The sequence below is a fragment of the Dreissena polymorpha genome, chromosome 16, assembly GCF_020536995.1.
Source record: "Dreissena polymorpha isolate Duluth1 chromosome 16, UMN_Dpol_1.0, whole genome shotgun sequence".
Lineage (NCBI taxonomy): Eukaryota > Metazoa > Mollusca > Bivalvia > Myida > Dreissenidae > Dreissena > Dreissena polymorpha.
Window position 1 is genome coordinate 20,117,367 of NC_068370.1, and position 24,914 is coordinate 20,142,280.

General features: G+C 35.5%; 1 protein-coding gene across 3 annotated transcripts in view; it reads left to right on the forward strand.

Moving 5' to 3' along the window:
- LOC127862919 (meiotic recombination protein SPO11-like) overlaps positions 1–24,914 on the forward strand; it is a 75,948-nt gene that overhangs the window by 49,032 nt on the left and 2,002 nt on the right. Inside the window, exons 6-13 of one of the 3 annotated variants that reach the window (XM_052402194.1) lie at positions 18,109–18,195; positions 18,802–18,846; positions 20,809–20,845; positions 20,988–21,097; positions 21,220–21,319; positions 21,506–21,543; positions 21,744–21,820; positions 21,948–22,059. In XM_052402194.1, the coding sequence (XP_052258154.1) occupies positions 18,109–18,195; positions 18,802–18,846; positions 20,809–20,845; positions 20,988–21,097; positions 21,220–21,319; positions 21,506–21,543; positions 21,744–21,820; positions 21,948–22,059 (606 nt within the window). Of the gene's footprint in view, positions 1–13,085; positions 15,353–18,108; positions 18,196–18,801; positions 18,847–20,808; positions 20,846–20,987; positions 21,098–21,219; positions 21,320–21,505; positions 21,544–21,743; positions 21,821–21,947; positions 22,060–24,914 lie in introns of those variants that run through there. The other 2 variants (XM_052402195.1, XR_008040853.1) reach the window with 2 other exon arrangements.

The window sequence follows — 24,914 nt, forward strand, 5'->3', positions numbered from 1 at the left end:
TTGGTTGCAGAACATCGTTGAACTTGCATGTTTACGTTTTTGTGCTACATATGCACTCATAGGAAAATCTTCACAAATTTTCTCCGAAACCACCGGACAAATTTCAGCAACATTTGGCAGGAAGAGTCCTTAGGTGACCATAAATCAAGTTTGTTAAATTGTGTTGGTATCTCAAATAAAATGGTGGCCAGGGGTGGGGCTTATTTTCCTTTTATGTCAATAATATTATAGAAAACTTAGAAAATCTTTTTATGCCCCCGGTAGGGTAGCATATAGCAGTTGAACTGTCCATCAGTGTGTCCGTCCGTCCGAAAAAAAACTTGAGCATTGGCCATAACTTTTTAAATATTGAAGATAGCAACTTGGTATTTGGCATGCATTTGTATCTCATGGAGCTGCACATTTGAATGTATTTGTATATATTTTTGTTAAATAAATCGAAGCGGCGCAGTAGGCGGCATTTTGTTTCTGACAAACATATCGTGGAAAATGGTCAAGGTCAAGGTCATCCTTCAAGGTCTACTGTAAAAATACAAATCCAAGGAAAGTCATAAGCTTTAAAGGGAGATATTTATTCAATATTGAACATAGCAACTTAATACATTTGGCATGCATGTGTATCTCATGGAGCTGCACATTTTGTGTGGCGAATCTACAGTCACAGTTGTGGCTTTTAGTTATTTGCTACTAAAAATAGAGATTTGTTAGACACAACTATTTTCAAGGGAAGTAATTTATAAATTATAAATGTGATATTATATATTTCCTTACAAAGAATTGAAGTTCTTTTCACAGTAACTGTACACATTTATTATTTTGATTATTTATAACTCAAACAATTGATTTGTCAAAGTTTTTTTTAATGATATAAGTACCATTTCTTTCATGTACAAATTTGTTAATAGTTGTGTTCATTACATACCTGTGAACTTATGTCCATAGATACACTGGCTATGATCTCTTTGTTAAACCACAGGCCTTTGTTGTCAGTGATGTCTGACTTGGTCATATTTGACTGTGAGACCCCCCCCCCCCCAGGTTGGATTGGACAAAAATCAAGGGAAGTAATAAGCTTTAAAGATATTTCTATACCTGCCAAATGATAAATAGCAATTTTATTTCAAAGCAGCGCAATAGGGGGCATTGTGTTTCTGACGAACAGGTCTCTTGTTCTTTAAAACAAATGGTCACATTGCATCAATATTTGGCAAGAATAGTCCTTAGGTGATTTTCTATCAAGTTTGTTCACTGCTTGCCCAATTTCATTGATACTAATTCTTAGCTCACCTTTAGACATTATTTTTTTTTAAATCAGTGTTTTCCAGGTGGGTTATTCAGGGCTTCTTGTGTTCATTAAAACACTAAAACTTAACAGCTGCTTATGATAAATAGCACATGTACATAAAAGTGCTAAGAAATGGGGTTTGCATGCGTCAACTCAACCCTGTACCAGGTAGATACTGTTAAAGTGCCATTGGTAATTCACAAATTTGTTAATGTTTAACTATTATTCTGCATTAAAAAAAAATAATAGCCTTGGAAGACAATAGAAAGGCTGTGGAAAAAGAATGTTTTCTAGTTAACATTTATTTCATGAAATTGTAAATTCCTTTATTTTGTTATACAAACTTGTGATATATGTTTTTTCCCTCTTTTTCGTCTGATAAAAATTGCTGAGTTTTGTGCTTTTTTAAAATGAATTTGATGGTGCGGATTCTGTCATTGTTTGCATTAACTCATTTGTACCTGCAAGAATTCTGTAGCAGAAGACATTGAAACAATAATATCAAACTGCAGTTGTTGTTTTTTATTTTACCTGGAAAACATTGTGACAATGGGGGAAATTATACATAAGCAATTTCTCATATTGTCACAAGGTTTTCAGACATTTTCTGCAGCAAGACAACGTATAAATGCGACTACAGGTATCAAAGAGTTAAGTTTGGCATTTTGCATTCATATATGTTTTCTTTTCTATTATAGGTGAGAAACATAAGGAAGATTTATTAACCCTTAATGACGTTTGAAAAGTTATATTTGTGTTTTGTGTGTTGATTGGATTGTGACTATTTTGTATGATTTGTGACAACTAATTTAACCAGCTCCATTGGAAGAGATTTTGAACTCTTTAAAGAGACATAGTGACTCTGTGCTGGGTATATTTTTTAACCCATTCTTGTGGAGTGGTCTTGGTGGCGAATATGAGTCTAGTTTGAGGGTGTCAACACTATTCCTGTGAATACAAGTAACAAAGGTAAGTTCATGTTAACCACTTTATCAAACAACATATTTTAGGCTTCATGTATTGAAATCGTAAATGCATACTGATTCTAATGACTCGCAGTTCTTTAATAGATAAGAAAACATGATGTGGAAAGGGGAATGGATTATTCTGATTTTTTTTCCTTTTCCCACACAATGTTTTCAAATCCATGTTCTTGAGAAATATAAAAGCATGGTTTCATTTTGTAGTGGGTTAACCATTTTTATGCCCCCTTTGAAGAAGAGGGGGTATATTGTTTTGCTCATGTCTGTCCGTATGCCCGTACGCCCGTCCACCAGATGGTTTCCAGATGATAACTCAAGAATGCTACGATCATGAAACTTCATTGGTACATTGATCATGACTCGAAGATGACCCCTATTGATTTTCAGGTCACTAGGTCAAGGTTACGGTGACCCGAAATAGTTAAATGGTTTGCAGATGATCACTCAAGAACACTTATGCCCGAGGATCATGAAACTTCACAGGTACATTGATCATGACTCTCAGATGACCCCTATTGATTTGTAGGTCACTAGGTCAAAGGTCACAATGACCCGAAATAGTAAAATGGTTTCCCGATGATAACTCAAGAACGCTTATGCCTAGGATCATGAAACTTCATAAGTACTTTGATCATGACTCGCAGATGACCCCTATTGATTTTCAGGTCACTAGGTCAAAGGTCAAGGTCACAGTGACCCGAAATAGTAAAATGGTTTATGGATGATAACTCAATAACGCTTATGCCTAGGATCTAAAACTATAAAGGTACATTTATCATGATTCACAGATGACCCCTATTTATTTTTAAGTCACTAGGTCAAAGGTCAAGGTCACGGTGACCCAAAATACTAAAATAGTTTCTAAATGATGACTCAAGAACACTTATGCCTAGGATCATGAAACTATATAGGTACATTGAGCATGATTTGCAGATGACCCCTATTGATTTTCAGGTCACTAGGTCGAAGGTCAAGATCACACTGACCCGAAATAGTAAAATAGTTTATGGATGATAACTCAAGAACGCTTATGCCTAGTCTTACGAAACTTCATAGGTACATTGATTATGACTCGTAAATGACCCCTATTGATTTTCAGGTCATTAGGTCAAAAGTCAAGGTCGCGGTCTCAATGATATCTAGGTCAAGTTCAAATATGGGTCATGCTGGGTCAAAAACTAGGTTACAGGGTCACTTAGTGCATTTCAACGATTTAGCATGGTTTCTGCTCTCTCATTCAAATAGTTCTCATCAGATCTTTACCAAACTTGGTAAGAAGTTGCATCTAGAGAATATCTAGGTCAGTTTTGAATATGGGTCATGCCTGGTCAAAAACTAGGTCACAGGGTAACTTAGTTCATTTTAAACATTCAGCATGGTGTCTGCTCTCTATTTCAAGTAGTTTTTATCTGATCTTCACCAAACTTGGTTATATGTTTTATCTAGATGATCTCTAGGCCAAGTTTGAACATGGGCCATGACGGGCCAAAAACTAGGTCACAAAAACATTTACACAGTTATACTTTTATGTAGTGACAAAGTAACAGTTGGAGGCATCCGAGTTACTTTTTAATATTTATTTCATGTTTTCAATATGATGATGACCAACAATTTAATGCCATATCCTTCAATTTTGAATAAATAAAGTATATGTTCAGTCTACACTGGACACTTTGCCATTTATTATTTAACAACTGTTGAAGCTAGGTAGTTTCAATGAATTTTTCACCAGGCTTCATAAAAGCATTTGTGGAAACTTTTACCTTAAAGGGACCTTTTCACGGTTTGGTAAATTGACAAAATTGAAAAAAGTTGTTACAGATTTGCAAGTTTTCGTTTTACTTATCATATTTGTGAGGAAACAGTATTACGGAACATTTATCATGATCTAATATTGCCATTATATTCATCTTTTGACGATTTAAAAATCTAAAAATTATAAAACGTTGCAACACGAGACAAATGAATAATTTGGAGAGTTCTGTTGTTATCGTTTAAATTTGTGAAACTACAAAGATTGCTTATATAAGGCATAAAATACGCTTCTCATGTATGCTTTGGCAGAATGGCTCAGTAGGCTAATGAGCTTTTACTCCAGTATTCCGGGGTTCACTGGTTTGAGCCCTGCTGCGGGCTACTTTTTATGTCCCCGACTATAGTAGTGGGGGACATTTTTGGTTGGTTGGTTGGTTTGCGCCAACTTTAACATTTGCAATAACTTTTGCAATATTGAAGATAGCAACTTGATATTTGGCATACATATGTATCTCATGGAGCTGCACATTTTGAGTGGTGAAAGATCAAGGTCATCCTATAAGGTCAAAGGTCAAATATATGGGTCAAAATTGCTCTTTTTATGTACACTTTTGCAGTATTTCAATATTCAAGATAGCAACTTGATATTTGACATGCATGTGTATCTCATGGAGCTACACATTTTGAGTGGTGAAAGGTTAAGGTCAAGGTCATCCTTCAAGGTCAGATGTCAAATATATGTGGCCAAAATCGCTCATTTTATGAGTACTTTTGCAATATTGAAGATAGCAACTTGATATTTGGCATGCATGTGTATCTCATGGCGCTGCACATTTTGAGTGGTGAAAGGTCAAGGTCATCCTTCAAGGTCAGAGGTCAAATATATATGGCCCAAATCGCTTATTTTATGAATACTTTTGCAATATTGAAGATAGAAACATGATATTTGGCATGCATGTGTATCTCATGGAGCTGCACATTTTGAGTGGTGAAAGGTCAAGGTCATCCTTCAAGGTCAAATATATGGGTCAAAATTGCTCATGTAATGTTACTTCAAATATATGGGTCAAAATTGCTCATGTAATGTTACTTCTGCAATATTGATGCCAGCAATTTTATATTTGAAATGCATGTGTATCTCATGGAGCTGCACATTTTGAGTGGTAAAGGGTCAAGGTCAAGGTCATCCTTCAAGTTCAAAGGTCATATAGGGGGACATTGTGTTTCACAAACACATCTTGTTTTTCCTTTTTTAAATTTAATTTTTGATTTTTTACTGGATCTTTTAAAATCCGATGTTTACATTTATCAATATAAAGCATTTAATGACAAACTTCAAAACATTTCAAAAGCTGTGAAGAGGCCCCTTTAATACTGGTACTGTATTAATAGTACAGTTTGAGTTCGTTCTTTGGCAGTCTTTACAAAAATCAATGGCAAATTTACTGACAGTTTGGCACCTGACTTCGGTGCATTTCTCATTTTGGGATTTTAATAACGTTTTACTTCAGTCTAACAATAATTTGTAAGACTTTTCCAAATTGAATCTTTTTTACAAAAAAAAAATTGTGTAAAGCTGCTTGCAATAAATCACTAATGCTCCCTTGTCTAGCAATGGTTTGCAACCCAGAATTCATGGATATATGTGAATTGACACCATGATATAACTAATAGATAGTTGAAAACAATGTGAAACATTAACAAACCAAAGCCATATATTGCAGTTTTCTGGAAGAAAGGAAGCATTTTTGAAAAAGGAGGAATTACTCTTTCTTATTTTCATCCTTTTCAAATATGTTTGCTAAATTGCTGAAGGAAAAATAAATTTTAATTACTTCCAAATTATTTATGAAATGTGCTTTTTTTGCAGTTTCCTTGATATGCCTCGGAAGAAGACCTGGAAAGTTTCACAAGCAAGGCAGGATGTTCTCCGGAGGCAGGCTCAAGTGGGCCATTCAGACTCTCAGTTGATAGCCGCTGATTCAGAGGGCGTATCTAATATATCAGATGGCGGGCTTGCCCACCCACACAAACCATCTGATGCTCAGGGCGTATCTTTGAAATTAGACGGCGGGCTTGCCCGGCCCCAGAAGCCGTCTGATGCTTTTGATGATTTGAGCATTTCTGAGATGTGTCTGAACTCTTTAATTGATTTGAAAATGAATTTGTCTGACCAATGCAACAAAGAAACCAAAGCAGATTTCATTACAGAAGAGGAAAATGAGAATTTTATCCCAGAGGTATCACATCCATCTATCAATACAGTCAAGCAAACAGGTGTTGAGTTTTTAACTGAATTAGATTTTTCTGAAAGTTATTTAACTAATGGAGAAACGGAATCATATGGAGCAAAAAAAACAGAACTACATGCACAATAGAAATGTTTTAGAAACATTTAAGAAACATACAGTCATCTTTGGATCATTTCATCAGGCCGATCACAATTTTAGTATTGAGTCTCGAGGAAATCAGTGTACTGCCAACGCCCTTTGTTCTTTGATTTATGCAAATATTGCACAACTCTCTTCAAAACAAAATTTGGATGACGTTCTTATAGATGGTGATTGTTTATATAAGACAATTGTAACAAGACTGAAAGAGAAGGGAGAGTTCAAAAGTGCCCTCTTGAATTTTGATGAGATACCAACTGTTGTGAAAATTTTAAACAGAAATGTTCATATTGAAAAATGTGAAGTATTGTCTGGAGTTTGTATTCAACAAGCTACTGCAGAATTGCCATCATTGCATCAGTCTCTTCAATCAGGATTTCAGAAATCACCATACTTACTTGTAATGATTGGTTCAGTTTGTTCTGCTGTATTTAAAAGTGGAAATCTATATTACTTATTTGACTCACATTCACATAGTCCATCTGGATTGTCAGATATTGATGGAAAGTCAGTGTTAATTTCTTTTAGTTCCTTTACTGATCTGATAACATTCATGTATGCCTTATACAAAAGTATGCTTATTGACTTAAATGGACAATTTGATTTATTAGAACGCTTACGCCTAGGATCATGAAACTTCATAGGTACATTGATCATGACTCGCAGATGACCCCTATTGATTTTGAGGTCACTAGGTCAAAGGTCAAGGTCACGGTGGTCACGGTGACCCGAAATAGTAAAATGGGTCCGTATGATAACTCAAGAACGCATACGCTTAGGATCATGAAACTTCATGGTAGATTGAAAAATGACTCCTCTGACCCCTATTGATTTTTGAGGTGCACTAGGTCAAACAAGGTCACAACCCGTGATAGTAAATATGGTTATCCGGATGATAACGAACGCGCCTAGGATCATGAAACTTTATGGGTAGATTGATCATGACTCGCAGATGACCCCTATAAATTTTGAGGTCACTCAAAAAAGGTCAATTTGGATGATTAAAGAGTGAAGAATGAGATTATGACTCAAGATGAAGTATTGTCTGAGTTTGTATTCAACAAAGAATCTGGTTGCTGCTGGGATTACTTATTTGACTCACATTCACATTGCCTGTTACATTTTTATGCCCCCCTTCGAAGAAGAGGGGGTATATTGCTTTGCTCATGTCGGTCGGTCGGTCGGTCGGTCGGTCGGTAGGTCGGTCGGTCGGTCGGTCGGTAGGTCGGTCGGTCCGTCCACCAGGTGGTTGTCGTATGATAACTCAAGAACGCTTGGGGCTAGGATCATGAAACTTCATAGGTACATTGATCATGACTCGCAGATGACCCCTATTGATTTTGAGGTCACTAGGTCAAAGGTCAAGGTCACGGTGACCCGAAATAGTAAAATGGTTTCCGTATGATAACTCAAGAACGCATACGCTTAGGATCATGAAACTTCATGGGTAGATTGATCATGACTCGCAGATGACCCCTATTGATTTTGAGGTCACTAGGTCAAAGGTCAAGGTCACGGTGACCCGAAATAGTAAAATGGTTTCCGGATGATAACTCAAGAACGCATACGCCTAGGATCATGAAACTTTATGGGTAGATTGATCATGACTCGCAGATGACCCCTATAAATTTTGAGGTCACTAGGTCAAAGGTCAAGGTCACGGTGACCCGAAATAGTAAAATGGTTTCCGGATGATAACTCAAGAACGCATACGCCTAGGATCATGAAACTTCATGGGTAGATTGATCATGACTCGCAGATGACCCCTATCAATTTTTAGGTCACTAGGTCAAAGGTCAAGGTCACGGTGACCCGAAATAGTAAAATGGTTTCCGGATGATAACTCAAGAACGCATACGCCTAGGATCATGAAACTTCATAGGTAGATTGATCATGACTTGCAGATGACCCCTATTGATTTTGAGGTCACAAGGTCAAAGGTCAAGGTCACAGTGACCCGAAATAGTAAAATGATTTTCGGATGATAACTCAAGAACGCTTTTGCCTAGGATCATGACACTTCATAGGTACATTGATCGTGACTCGCAGATGACCCCTATTGATTTTCAGGTCACTAGGTCAAAGGTCAAGGTCACAGTGACAAAAATCGTGCTCACACAATGGCTGCCACTACAATGGACAGCCCATATGGGGGGCATGCATGTTTTAAAAACAGCCCTTGTCTTGTAAACAAATGAATCAATGTACTAGTCATTCATTTCCTGATGCTGCCGACACATCAACATGTCAAGATTATTCATCTATACGATTACAAAGTTATTTCCATGATCAGTTTTCAAAACAGAGAAGGAAACGGGACTTCTGCCAACAACAAGAGATGGAACCTATAGAAACAGTTGCATGCAAAATACGAAAAAGAAATGATTATATGAAAACCTATATTCAGTCACGACGATTAAGTCATCAACAGCAGTTGACAGATAGATTGTTGACAAAAAAGTGTATGACAAAATTAAGGCAGGAGCCTGTAAGACAAGAGAAAGAGCGGCTTATGACCAAAAAATCGATGAGAAAAGCAAGGCAGGTGCCTGAAAGACCAAAGAAAGAGCGCTCTATGACCAAAGAATCAATGAGAAAAGCAAGGCAGAAGCCTGAAAGACCAGAGAAAGAGCGGCTTATGACTAAAGAATCAAAGAGAAAAGCAAGGCAGGTGACTTAAAGACCAGAGAAAGAGCGCTCTATGACCAAAGAATCAATGAGAAAAGCAAGGCAGAAGCCTGAAAGACCAGAGAAAGAGCGGCTTATGACTAAAGAATCAATGAGAAAAGCAAGGCAGGTGCCTGAAAGACCAGAGAAAGAGCGCTCTATGACCAAAGAATCAATGAGAAAAGCAAGGCAGAAGCCTGAAAGACCAGAGAAAGAGCGGCTTATGACTAAAGAATCAATGAGAAAAGCAAGGCGGGTGCCCGGAAGACCAGAGAAAGAGCGATATATGACCAAAAACTCAATGAGGAAAGCAAGGCAGAATCCTGAAAGACTTGAGAAAGAGCGGCTTATGACTAAAGAATCAATGTCAAAAGCAAGGCAGGTGCCTGGAAGACCAGAGAAAGAGCGCTCTATGACCAAAGAATCAATGAGGAAATGTAGGCTTATTCCCAAATATAGAGATAAAGATAAACAAACAAACCTGTTATCAATGAAGAATTGTCGAAAAAATGAATTGTATCGTGTTGGAGAAAGACTGAAAAAACAGTCCAGACGTGTAGATTTAGCTTATAAATCTCGAGAAAAGCTTCATAATAAAAATTCTCGGAGAAGCAAAAGAGCGTCGTTAAATGTTCACTTGAAAGAGAAATATAACAGAAAAGCTGGATCACTTGGGAATAACATAAGCAGTTGTATAAACAAATTTAAAAGCATTATTGCTGAAGGTCCTGTTTTTGTGTGCACATGCTGTCATCAAACTTGGTTTAAGCATTCTGTAATAAAAACAAACACACTCAATGGGAAAATATCTGCATCGGTAATGAAGGAATTCTTTACAGGTCATTTATCATTTGACAATTGTAAATGGGTCTGCAATACTTGTATTAAATATGTAAAAAAGAACAAAGTTCCATGTATGTCTGTCAAGAATAAGAATGCATTTCCGTTAAAACCAAAGGAACTTGAACTGCATCAGCTTGAAGAAAGATTAGTTTCTTTAAGGATTCCATTCATGCAGATCAGAGAGTTGCCAAGAGGAGGCCAATTGTCTATTAAAGGAAATGTTGTAAATGTACCAGTGGATATCCAACCTGTGATACAAAGCTTACCAAGAACTTTTGACTCTGATTTAACAATTCCTGTGAAACTGAAGAAAAAATTATGTTACAAAAAATGTGATTTCACTGAAAACGTAAGACCCTTACATGTTATCACAGCACTGCATTGGTTGATTAGACATAGTGATATGTATAAAAATTCTGGTGTTTCAATTGATGACGGTTGGGCAAACACCATAACATCAGATTGCAGTGAGACTGTCAGGGAGTTCCTTGGAACAGAGTTCAGTGAAGAAATGGCATCAGGAACTAAAGAAAATGAAGGCTTGAATTATGATTCCGATCATTTTAGTGAAATTGATGAAACTGAAAATATTGTTGGTAATAGTGATACATTGCTTGATTCTGCAGATCCCTCAAATGATCATGTGTATACATTTGCACCTGGAGAAGGTCAGACACCTTTGAGCTTGTATCAAGATAAGGATGCCGAGTATATGTCATTTCCTACAATATTTTGTGGAAAGTCAAGAGCAGCAAATGAAGAAAGAGACGTTCCTATACATTACAGTGACATTTGCAAACTTGAACTAAGGCATATGGACCGAAGAGTATCATCGAATGTTCCCAATATATTTTTCAAGTTGAAAAAGGTTCAGTTAAAACAGGTTTCTGATAAGGTTCACCTTGCTCTGAGGAGATGTAAAACAAAGGGAAAGCAATTAACAGCTTCAGAAATGCTTGATAATTATTGTACTAACAAAATGGTAAGACTGGATGAGGGTTACTACATTTTCCGAAGCTTAAGGAACTCCCAACCATATTTTGATGCTAAAAAAAGAGAAGTTTTTGCAATGATAAGGCAACTGGGACTACCAACATGGTTTATGTCTCTTTCTTCAGCAGATACCCGGTGGCATGATTTACTGAATATACTGTCAAAACTTAACAACGGAAAAACATTATCTCATGATGATATTGAGGCTATGTCTTGGACTGACAAAACTAAACTTGTACAAAAAGACCCAGTTACTTGTGTAGGATATTTTGATAAAAGAGCTCAACAATTTATCAATAGAGTTCTAAAAAGCCATCATGAGCCTCTTGGAAAAATTGCTGACTTCTTTTATCGGGTTGAATTCCAACAGAGAGGATCACCTCATATACATATGCTGGTATGGATTGAGCATGCTCCTCAATACAAGACAAATTCAGCCGAAGAAGTGACAACATTTATTGATACATATGTATCTTGTCAAAAAGATGACAATGAAGAACTTGTGAACTTACAGATCCACAAATATTCTTAATCATGTAGGAAACAACAAAAAGCTATTTGCAGATTTGGTTTCCCTATTCCACCCATGAAACAAACTACTATTCTCGAGCCTTTGGATGAGTCATCTGACATGAAACAGCTGAATGACATATTTGGTAAAATTCAGAAACAATTAGATGAAGTGAAAGACAATCTTACCTATGAAGAGTTCTTATCTCTTGTTGGAGTGGATGAACAGAAATACCTTGAAGCAGTACGAAGTTCTTTGAAATCTCCCAAGGTTTTCCTCAAGAGGAGTGTACAAGAAGCCAGAGTAAATGCATACATGAAACCTATTTTAAATGCATGGGGAGCAAATCATGACTTGCAATTTGTCTTGGATCCTTATGCATGTGCAGTTTACATTGTTTCTTACATAAGCAAAGCTCAAAGAGGTGTGAGCATACTGATGGATGAAGCATGTAAAGAAGCCAGGCAGGGAAATATGGAACTCAGACAGCAAGTAAGACACATTGGAAACAAATTCCTTAACAGTGTTGAAGTCAGTGCACAGGAAGCTTGTTATTTGCTTTTACAATTGCCTCTTGCAAAAGCAACAAGTTAAGTTGCATTTATAAATACATCACCACCTACAGATAGAACATTTTTGTTGAAATCAAAGGAAGCTTTAGAAAACCTACCTGGCAGTTCTACAGACATTGAGGCAGACAATATCATTAAAAGGTATTCCAAAAGACCAAAGTCTCTTGAAAATTGGTGTCTAGCAGATTATGTTTCCCAACTTGAAATTAAACATACAGATATTAAAAGTACTTGTACTGAATGTGAATCTGAAAACTATAATGAGACAGGGGTTGATCAAAATGAACATGATGATACACATTTGCAAGACGTAAATGAAGTCAGTGGAGATACTAATGGCCAGAATTTTCTTAGTAACTCACTTCCAGGAGGTAGAATTGAACTTAAAGGTGGTTTTACCATAGTTCAAAGGAAACGAAAGAAGGTCATTAGGTATGTGCGCTTTTCACAAAAAGTTGACAGTGAACATTTCTACAGGGAAAGGCTTATGTTGTTTACACCATGGAGAAAAGAAGAATCAGATTTGATATGTGGATTTGGCTCATTTCAAGCAAAATATATGTCTCTTAAACATTTCATAGAGATGAAGGCGAGAGAATATGAAAAAAATGCTGAAGCACTAGATGAAGCCTTTGAAATGGCCCAAAATGATGAAAATAATTTTGATAACTTAGCACCTGGAACAGAGCAGATTAATCAAGATGATGTAGAAGCTGGTAATAGAGACAGTGAATGCTTCATATATTTTAACCCAGATAGGCCAGAAGCTCAAAGGCAATCTGATATTGCGCAAGATCTTGGGCTTTCAGTTGCCTCTGTAGACATTAGTACTCGCAAAAAAACTTTGCCTGATTTAAAATACAGAGAACTTATAAAATCCTTAAATGTCAAACAATGAGAGTTCTTTACACATGTTCTTCAGACTGTTAAAATCAATAAGGACAAGTTGCAAGTGTTTTTGTCAGGTGGTGCAGGTGTGGGGAAATCTGTGCTAGTAACTGCATTGTTTGAAGCATTACAGCGCTGTTTGACTTCAGACCCAGGCGATGATCCAGAAAACTGTAAAAGCTGCTTTTCACATAAGTGGAGTAACTCTTCATTCTGCATTCAGAATTCCAGCAAGTCAAGGATATAGTTGTACCCCATTGAGTAGTGACATCTTAAACACTCTGAGAACTAAATACAGGCATCTTGCAGTTGTCATGATAGATGAGGTTTCCATGGTAGGAAACAATATGCTCAAACTGGTTAATGAAAGACTGAAGCAAATTAAAGGTAGTGTTTTACCATTTGGTGGAGTACACATGATTTACATTGGTGACCTTTTCCAGTTGAAACCTGTCATGGATGGTTGGATTTTTGAGAATTTGAAAGCAAACTTTGGGCCATTAGCAACAAATCTATGGAAGGATGCAGTTGACATGCATGAACTTGAAGAAATTATGCGACAGAAAAATGATAAACAATTTGCAGAACTACTTAATAGACTTCGAGAAGGAAAACATGCACAATGTGACACTAATGTACTAAAAAGCAGACTGAAAAATACCTCAAATTCTGAATATCCAGAGAAAGCTGTGCATTTGTTTAACACAAATGAACGTGTAAATGCTTTTAATGCAAACCTTTACCAGGGTACAAACAGTTCAAAAGTTTCTATCTCTGCCTTTGATCAAGTCATCAGTGATGATTCTCCAGCAGTTAAAGAGCAACTTGTTTCCAGAATACCTAATGATTCAACACACACTGCTGGGTTGTGCAAAACAGTAGGGATAGCTGAAGGCATAACTTATGACCTGTGTATTAATCTAGATGTAGACGATGGTTTAGTCAATGGATCGTCATGTACAGTAAAAAAGATTGATTACAGACAACAAAATACTACAAGACCAAGTATAATATGGGTTGTGTTCAACAGTTATGAGATTGGTTCAATGTGGCGTGCCAAGTTTCATCATTTATATGATAGATCTGTTGATCCATCTTGGACTCCCATATTTGACTGCAAAAGAAGCTTTCTGTACCTTAGAAAGATATTTATGAGGGTACAAATTCCATTAAGACAGTCAACAGCGAAGACTGTTCACAAGTCGCAAGGAGACACACTAAGTGAAGTTGTCATTGACATGAGTGGGAATCGAGTGTTCCCTCATGCACATTATGTTGCTATAAGTAGAGCAAAAACTCTAAAAGGGCTGCATATTTTAGAACTTAATGAAAGTAAAATTTCAGTTTCAGAAAAAGTTATAAAAGAAATGACTCGTTTGCGCGAAAAACAAAAAAAATGCAGCTGTGCTACACACCTGTTTACTGCTTGAATCAAACACATTTAACGTGTTTGTTCCAAAACATCCGGTCTCTTAGAAGTCATAAAGATGAGTTCTTCGCTGATCCAAATGTTCAAGCATCATCTATACTATGCTTAGTAGAAACATGGCTTACACATACTGATTCAGAAGACAATTATCAGCAAACAGGCTATCAAATGTTCAGAGCAGATGGTGTACAAGTTGGTAATACTCGACCTCACAGAGGTGTTCTTGTGTATGTGAAAGATGACATTTTAGTCACAAACTCTTATTCTGTTACCACAGAAGACATAGAAATGGTCATCACAACTGTTTAACAAACAAAGTACCAATATTGTTGCTCTATATAACTCACCAACTTCTTCAGTAGAACACCTCAAAACATTTCTATATACGAATCTTGCACTTAAGCAACAAGAATGTCTCATAATACAAGGTGATCTGAATATAAACTTGTACACAAATGAAGATATGTCAAACTATATGCTCAACACGTTTGGCTGCACGCAACTTGTGCAAAAACCTACACATTCGTCTGGATCATTGATAGATCACGTGTATACAAACATGAAACTTGGTTGTTCTGATGTTATAGATAGTGTTTGGTCAGACCATTGTATGGTATATGCTGCATTTCCTTATACAGAATAAAACAGCAACTATTGTCTTAAAAAAATAAATTGTATATGTTAAACTAGCCAAACTGAAACTGCAATATTAAAATTAAAGATAGAATTTAGGACTTGCTGTGCGCATAACTGTTTGCTTTTTTTAATCTATAGTACAATTTGTTATCTCCCTTTTCATATGATACACATTTACTATTCGTGGGAATTATGTCCTCTGTCCAATGTGTATTCACCCATGCAATCTGATGCAATAGTTGTCCAATCAGTATCATAAATCTCTAAAATGCAAGATTCTCATTGGTCATTCAATGAAACTGTTTGATTTCAATATGAATTAATTGACCTAGCTTGCATTTGCCAAGAATGTCTAGTGGACGTAACTCCATTAATTGTGGTCGACTTTTATTCCAACCTGGTGAGTTAAGATATGTTCATATTGATAGAATGTTTTATTGCATTGTGTTATGAAATGTGTGTTAATTACTTTGATATTAAATTCTTCTGTATTTTATAATATTACATGTTTTGCTCAGTTTGTAAACTTGTTGTTCTTGTCTTTGTACAGGTCCTCGTGTCATTAGACTATATTGGTCTACGTCGTGAATAAATGGATTAAATTCATCAATGTGTGCCATGTGTCCCCACCCAACACCCACTATATATCTCAACAGGGGTTATTAAATTTGAAAAGATAAAATGGTTGAAAATTCAAACAATATGTTTTTGTTTTTTGTTTTTTTTAGTGTCATTATTTTATGATTTATAAACAGATTGCAAACAAAATTTGTTCAAGATCAACTTAACAACATTGAAATAAGTGATTTTAATATTCAGTAGCAAAAAAGTAAAAAAATCCAACTTAAAAACGATTTATCTAATTAAAGTATATTCTTCCTATGTCGTAAACAATCCCCTTGAATTGACTGCCGCAGAGTCTTTTACTAGCATCCTATCAGAGAATAGATCAGATACCTTATTTCAATATATGACAATCCTAGTATTTTTCAAAAACAAACATGACAAGAAACCAACATCAGATGGAAAAAATAAAGTAAAGTTAGGTCAAGCTAATTGTTTGTCATGCCATCTCTTTAAACCTCACGCCATATGCAAGTAGTGTTGCCATGATCACAACATCTTGATGAATTATAATTCAATTTTTTGTCTCATAAACATTTACTTTTTAACAAACAACATCTACAAAGTTATCATTCCTACTGCCTTTCGGCACCTCATGAACCTGAAAAACTCGTTACTTTATTTTTCCTCAGGCAAATATCTTCTTTGCATAATAAACAATTTCTTATCCACGTTAACAATCCTGCTACACTCACTTATGCCTAAAGAATGAAGTAAAGTTCAGGTGATCTACGTCCTTAGGTATTTTGCATAATTATGTCATCAACTATATAAATAACAGAAACCTTGAAACCTACAAACACTTTTTGTAATTTTGGAAAAAGATTCATGATTGAATGAAGGAACTTTTATTTAATCTTGTAGAACATGCGTAGATTTGATCTGCAGCATCTAATTATGTATGAAATAGAACGGCAATATCTTTTGGAGAGATAAATGTTCCTACGTTATAAGCAAATGACCTGTGCAACAAATCTCGGGCTTTTTAGTCTGTTTAGTTAACACCGTAGTAACGTTTTCCATGTATAAAAATGCTCGCCCTTCCAACTTTAAGCGCCCAGTGGGACGAGGGATAAAAAGAGAAAGTCACTTGCTTGGGTACATTTCAACCCATGCGCATTGCACGCTTTTTTCGCACAAAAAAACAGTGGAGCGATACAGGGCCATCATGGCCCTCTTGTTTCATCTTAACATCATCTACTGCTTTAAGCAGAATATCGGGGTCGTATGCTCTATACCCGCCATGGTATCTCTGAGGTTTGGCCTACAACGTTAAAAAATCCGCGTGGCGTTAATAAGATTTTAATTGATTTTCGTGTGGATACCATAAACCCCTTTATAGGCCTCAATAATATGACAACGCCGATCTGAGTCGATAATGTACAGTAAAATGACCTTGACAAATGCGAGCACAGGAACCCGGATTATTCGAAAACGTACATATTGGAAATATTTTACTTAAAAGGTGATTGTTTTTCATTTATTTGGTGTTTGTGTACATTGTGTGTTTAATTATTATGTTGAAAACACAACTACTTACCTTCTTTGTCCTCATTTTTTGGATTTTGTTGACAGTGAAAAATATTCGGGTTGTAATTGTATCGAATTTGGACGCGTGCAGTGCACGGACGGCTTAAAAATTACGTCATAAAAAAATTCACGAATTAATACACATTCACGAACCTATAGGAATGACGCATACATAGAGGGTGTTTGAACAAATGTGATGTAACAGTTGCAAAATATACCAAATGTTATCTCAGGTAATTCATCATCTTTCTAAACCTGTCCTATTGTCTGAGCTGAGTCACCAAGAGCCTTTTTACAGCTTAAGTTCACAGTAATGATGTTAAGCATCTTTAGGTCGATAATTGGTAGAGAAAACACTCAAGCAGTCTGAACAAGGCTTTGGTTCAGCAATCTGAATTTGTGGAGACCAACATGTAGATGATACAAACAGGACTTGCGTTTACTTAGGCATGGTTGTTTGTTTATGGAGCAGCTAAATAATTTATAATATTAACTACTATATTTAAGAAGTTTATTTTAAAAAATAAACGCTTTTGATTACTTTAAATTTTCACTTGACGACCATTAGTGATCTCTTAAAGACAAAGCCCAATACCGTTAAATCTGTTGGCCCATTCTGGCCAATAAACAAGGGCGTTACTCTTAGAATTTTCATTTAAATGTTTGGTAAATAATTATGTAGTGACATTTTAACAAGCGTCTTTTAAATATGAAAATGCTAAAAGACTGTTCCTTAAAGACATTTTATAATATTTTATGTGGTTGTATATATTCTTAATTTAATGTCCAAGTTAGGAATTTAACATATCGTTTTTGAAGATAATACCGGTCTTAGATTGTTGTATGTTGGTTATATGGGGTGTGCTATCACATATGGGTTCCGCGCAAGTACTATACTCGGTATTCTTCAAAATGTCTCATGAGAACTCTTCATAATCATTTAATTGTTAAATCGCAAGTTAAATCTGAGAATGCACACACAATTGAAGAAACATGTTTCAGTTAGCCTCATCGAAGGGCTGCATTGCTGGTGACCTAATGTTTGAAGATGCGGACAACAACTACATAGATTGCAGGAACTCTCAAATGGTTTGTTGATTGCAATTGCTCAGTCTGTCCAGTCACGTTTTCAACTAACTTCTTAAATAACCACAAACTTTATTTCACCGGAACGGATAATATATTCGTCTTCTTTCTGTTCATTTATCTCCTTCGTTTTGTCCTCTCTTAACAATATATCTTGTGACATCTTTATAACTTCTGCAGATACATGTAGTTTGATTATGCACGACATTGTATTTTCACCAGAGGTTAACAGTCAAAACCATATTGCTATCCAAAGAACTAAAAATTGTTGTAATCGACAATTACATAAGATATTATCCTGAAACTTGGTATATTATTAGTCAATATGGTTGTCTGCCTTTTTGTATACCTGTCTGCCTGACTGCAAAACTGAAATAATAATACATATGATTAAATAATTAAAGTATTATTTGTTATACACCTTAAGAGTGATGACATGAGTATACATTACTTTTAGTTTTCCAAATACTGTCATTAAAAAGGAATAGCACATATATTTTGATAAAATTATGATTATACAACCGGTATACACATTAAACATTGAGTTCATGTGCATTATTTTTTAACAGAGGTAAATCCTGTGATTATTTAAAATGTTAATTGTTATAGAAAACAATCCACATGTACAGACAAGAGAAATACGAATGTATAAAGGTAAAATGTACAATTGATGTATGTTTTTGACAATAAAGTGCTCATATTATTACAGTGTCTATCCAAAAAGAAAAATACGAGTTCAAGAAAGGCTAATGTGATAGTATTGAAATTAAATTATACTATACCATGAGTGTTCATGCTGAGAAACAAACTAAAGCGTTTACACGCACGATACTAAATATTATTAACATGTGTTTTTATCAATTGCCAGTGTCTTTTTTTCAAGGTTTATCCTGTCCCACATTTTGAAGGTTTTAACTGATATCAGGTGTTTGCGAAATTATTGTTACCTTTTTAACGAAAGTATGCATGTATCCGCAGTTTCCAGACGAGTTTATCCACAAGTATTAATGTTTGTTTTTCATCCACTTGAAGTAGTTATTGTATATTCGTTTCTTATCTCCATTTAGAAGGTTTATGTTTTCTTAACATTTCATGGCTATAAGATGGGTGTCATTTATTTCTTTTCTTCATTGAAAAAAAGCCACTTTCTATTGAAAGTGTATGCTCTCCCCCCTCCCTTTCAGATTAGGTAGGAAATTGCAACCGCACTTTCCGTCTCTGCACCCAGATGCCCTTCAAAACATTATTGTCTCCGCCAAAACTTGGCAAATATTAATAGATTTTAAATAAGTTTCCACAAATGTCAACCATAATAAGACGTCGTTTGGCATGTTTCCCTACCTCAAAGGTCAAGATCATAAAACACTTATTATTATTATAATTATTTTTTCGTCCATAACTTTGTCATACATGGATGGATTTTAGAATAACTTTCTTACAATACATGTCGAGAATAACACCTATCCCGTGCCAAACGTCCTATTGGGCCAGAAAATGGCCTTTGTAGAATATAATTTTATCGTTCATTGTGCAATTTTAAATTTCATCAATGAAATATATTACATGCAATTCCATAAATTACAGCACTGTCATAAAGTTGCATCCTTCCTATGGAGCTTTGCAAAATTTCAGCTTCATATATCTAGAGACTATGCAAATGAAAACAGAAATAATAATGCAGTCAACGAATAATTGAACCCACAGTAAATTTCCATTTATGTTAACCATGTAAAGTGCTTGCGTAGAAAAAAATGGTTTATTGTGTTATCGCAATGTTTTGACGTAGTGGCAGGAATGAAGACAGACATGGTACATTAGAACAGTCCCTTCTTGTTGTCATTATATTGTAATTAGTTTATTGATACTGTAAGTGGAAATTACCACAAATTACCACCTTGAGAAGACGGCGTGTCGCCCTTACTCAAACTTCAATGTTGAGGTCAAAGATCCGATTTGGAAATACAGCAGCTTTTCCGGAACTGTAACTTTGCAATTCATCATGTAATTTAAAAATACGTTTCAAAAAATTACTTCACGAGGCTACATCGAGCCGCGTGTTACATCTGACTTCCTACCTCAAGGGTCAAGGTAACACATAGGATTCAAACCATAAGTTTGGACATATAATAGCTTGTTCGGACAGTAACTTTGTCATCGTGCACTATTAAAATATTAAAATATATGAGGACAGAATTTGCCGCACTTGTCATCAGTCTCCAAACCAATAAGGTCAAAGGCACACTTTTAACGATTTTCTTTTTCTACTGCACATCATTATTAATAAACTTAGTGACCCCAACCCGCTCTGAGAAGCATATACTTGTGGAGCATATGTCACATCTTGTAATACACATTGTTTCACATTGAATTACAAATATGATCATTGCGCAACAGCATTTTGTATACTTCTTGGAATTCTAAGATCTGTTAATTTTGTTCGTTGTTTTTATTAAAAAATATCCGTTGTTTCTTTGGAATATCATATAATAGATTGTATTGAACATATAGGACATACCCTTCGATAATGCTTGCAATACTTACGATTATGATACTTGTGATCCGCTGTTTGTAATAAACAACAAACTAGCCTATTAAAATTATGTTCTTTTCTTTCAGGGTATTCAGGTTCCAAACCATGTAACTGGCATTCATATTATCCTTTAGGTGTGGTTATATAGGAATTTACTGCAATTAAGTAGATTACGATCATAAGTTCCGAAATGTATAAAAACCTAAGTTTCTACTTTTTCAACAATGAAATAATGTATTTTTGAACAATCTTTAACTTATCACAGACATCGTAACGTGTGCCAGGTTCATTTTGGTCGTAGAGAAGGACGCCACATTCCAGAAGTTGTTGGAAGATAAAGTCTGCAATACACTGGGACCCTGCATTCTAATCACGGTGCGTCCAGTTGCTGATATGTTCAGACTCAATAAGTGTTTTAATGAAATAATACTATTAGCTAATGTATAATTTATGTCGTAGTTACTGTATATACAGCATGTTCGATATCTTGTTTGAAGGGTAAAGGCTTTCCAGATGTGAATACGCGGATGTTGCTGCGGCGCCTCTGGGACATGTTTTCAATCCCCATGATGGCTCTGGTAGATGCCGACCCGCACGGTGAGCCGTATGTTCTGGACTTGAAAATGTGTTGCCTTGAAAAAAAAACAGTGATGCTCTCAACTTGAAATAAATAATAATTAATAGTTTTTTAGCATTGAAAGTGCGACATGAGAAGAACGCATGCATGCTAAAAGGGTTACTTGTAACAAATAACATGCAATTACTAAACAAATATTGTTTCAGGTGTGGAGATCATGACTGTTTACAAATTCGGATCACGGGTAAGGTAGCATTTGTGAAACCAATATAAGTTTTCAATTAGGATCAAACGTTTTGTATATTTATACATTAACATGAAACCATTGAGATCTCATGAGTCTCGGGTATATTGACGATCATAATCACTTGTATATGTAATATATACATCTTTAATATGTAGACCTAAGTCTGTATCTTATTTCTGTTCACGAACTTGTTTCAGGCTCTGGCTTTTGAAACGTGCTATATGGCTGTTCCGAGCTTGAAGTGGTTGGGTTTACTGCCCTCCGATATTGAAAGGTTTGAGTCCGCATTTAATATCGTACTGATGAACGTATTTGGAATTGCGGTTGTGTTACAGTTTTGCTATGTTCTAACTTCCTAGCTATTAACTTGTGCCGTCTAACGTGGTTGTGTTGTTCTGTAGTATTGGCATACCCAAGAAGGCACTGATACCTTTGACGAAGGCTGATCAAGATAAAGGGGCAGAACTACTCTACAGACCGTATATGCAGCACTATCCTGCATGGAAGCTACAGGTTGTTTACAACTCAATAAGCGTTATATTTAGGCCCGCAGAAAACACTTTGTATGTCCAATATTTCTTGTTTTAGTGTTAACGCTATTAACTAGCATTTCCATGTACGAAAATATATCATAAAGGAGAATTGTTGTGCAAAATAAAGTGTTAAGCTCTATATAATCCTGGAGATATTCGCCCGTTGTATGTGCTCCATTCTCCGTATTTTTGTGTTTTTCTTTCATAGATTTTATTTTTAATTTTGGTTGTTTTTAACATTAAGTTTTCATATAAGAACTTTACAATATGTTGAAATATTTAAACATGAAAGAAACTATACCTATAACAGCTTAGATACATGTATATCGTAGGGATCAATATGGGGCAATCGTTATATAAAACAGTTTCTGATCAATTTTATTTTTAGCTATTTTAAAGAAATGTAATGCGCAGCTAGCTTTAAACCCATTCACATTGGGGTGGCGTTTGCGTGGAACCCTTCGCGGTGTCAATGTATTAGCTGTGCCGTTAACTTTAGTGAAAAGTTTTAACATTTGCTATCGTGCTATCATTGGCGGCATGTGGCAACACTCAGTTATGAAATTGCATGTGTTGTAGAAATAATATGATCTTTTTTGTAATTTGCAGATAACGTGTTTTTTACTTTTGTCTATTGATCTCAATACAATCTCATACTAGTGATAATTTCTTATTTAAATGAAGGTTCCGTCGATGTATATCACGTTTGCTATTACTCTTGCCCGATGTGTAGCATCAGATATGCGCATAACAGTAACAACAAGATAAGTATTGATGCAAAGCATCAAAGGGCGTCGGGAATTTCAGTGTAAAAGGCACTCAATGAAGTTACATGGAAGGATTTTTTTCTACTGTAAATATTAATATATTCTACTGTAAATATTAATATATTGGCCGATTAGTTTAAACAAAATAGAAGAAGATACTGGTATAACCATTATCTATGATTTTGTGTTATAACCCCCAAATAACCATTATCTATGATGTTGTGTTATAACCCCCAAATAACCATTATCTATGATTTTGTGTTGTAACCCCCAAATATTTCATAGTTCATTTTATTTACATTGGTTTCCTTTTTGTACTGGCATCCGTGTGCAGTTTTCATTTATGGAACAGAACTGTGTAGGTTTTAAAAAATCTGCTTCATCTTGTAAGCGTAATTTCATATTTTTCTCAACTTCAAGAGATGATTCTGAACTTATTCTTACGTTGCTCATTTACGATAGGGGTTGAGTACTCATTGATGTGAAAACACTGTAAAAGTTTTAATGTGTTTACGAACCCCCACCCCCCCACCCCCACCCTCTCACACAGATATTTCATGGGCATAATAAAAACAAAAAATGGTTACAATAAAACAGCATATTTATTTAAACTAAAATGTCTACATCAAAACAGAAAGTTAACATAGAACACAAATAAAATAATTTGATTCTACTGGCGCTTGAACCTTGGGCCTCTCACATGTGAAGCGAGCGTGTAACCACTACACTACGGAACCGCTTGAAAAATCACCTTCTAACTAAGATATTAATAAGTGACTGTAGTGTAACGGTTATCAATAAAGCAATAAACCGTGTAATCGCTGTCGTCTTGTAAAATTGAAGAAAATACGCGTTAACCAAAACTCGAACAGCAAAAGTCTGCGCTATTGTTAGAAAAAAACACAAAATAAATATATTTTGATTATGTTTTGTTTTTATACAAAACCAGAAAGTTTCACCGGTTCGCGTATTTGCCCAGTCCCTGTGATCTTTTATTATTGCCCAGTCCCTGTGATCAGTTATTAATTTAAAGAATTAGCTTTGCATTATTGGCAATAAATGTTGTAGTAAATGTTATAGGCACAAATGCAGTACTTATTTACACTAATTTACACAAAAAATCACCACTATGCAAGATATTCTGACAACAAAAATATATACATTGATCCGTAAAATATCTTATCCCATAAGCGAAAAAAAACCTATTACATACTAGTCGCCGCACTTCAGTGCGACGTCAATAAGCTGCACTATTCTTCCCTTGATTATTTTTTTCACAAACGCGGTCTACGTGACAAAAAAAAAACGTGTTCCGTTTTTCAGGTGTAAATTTAAGAAAGTTTCGTAGTATGTGTACTGTTTGTATTGAATATATGATAAGTGGTTACTGGCAAGATAGCACGTCTTATAAGAGCTTTTAAATCCACGTTAGTATGGGTCCGATATTGAAATAACAGTTTCTCAGAAGATTGATATTAACTTTTAAAAAGGGCATGAAAAAAGCTTCACTCTCTTAATTTTGTCGCATAGTCGTTCAATTACAACGTCATGCGCAATGTGCCGTAATAACGGCAATCGTATTAACTGCAGATTATTACGTGGCGAAAATGGCAGGTCGGTCCCATTCTCCTATTGTCAATTAATCCATATAATAACGTGCAATGAAATATACAACAGCAAAGTCATAGAAGAATTCGAGTCCAATTTTATATCCATTTCAATATCTTTGTATATAGTTCATTTCTCCAAATATACACTTCTACATTCACAAATTCATCCGTGATTAAGTAAGATAAAAACAGTCACATGATTGGAACTCTCTCTGTCCGTTCACATCTAAATCTATGCGAAGAGTGTCTATATTCCGACAAAACATGCACATTTAAATTGACAGGATAATTTGCGTAAAACAAAAATAGCTTTTATTCAATTCGTGCTAATTGTTGATTTGCTGGATCGCTATTTTACCGATTTAATCACGTGGTTGGAAATAGCCTCAATTACTTTATCTGTTTGACCCTTGCTGACAGGCTGTTTTGACATTTAATTTTGAGTAATATACATTTGG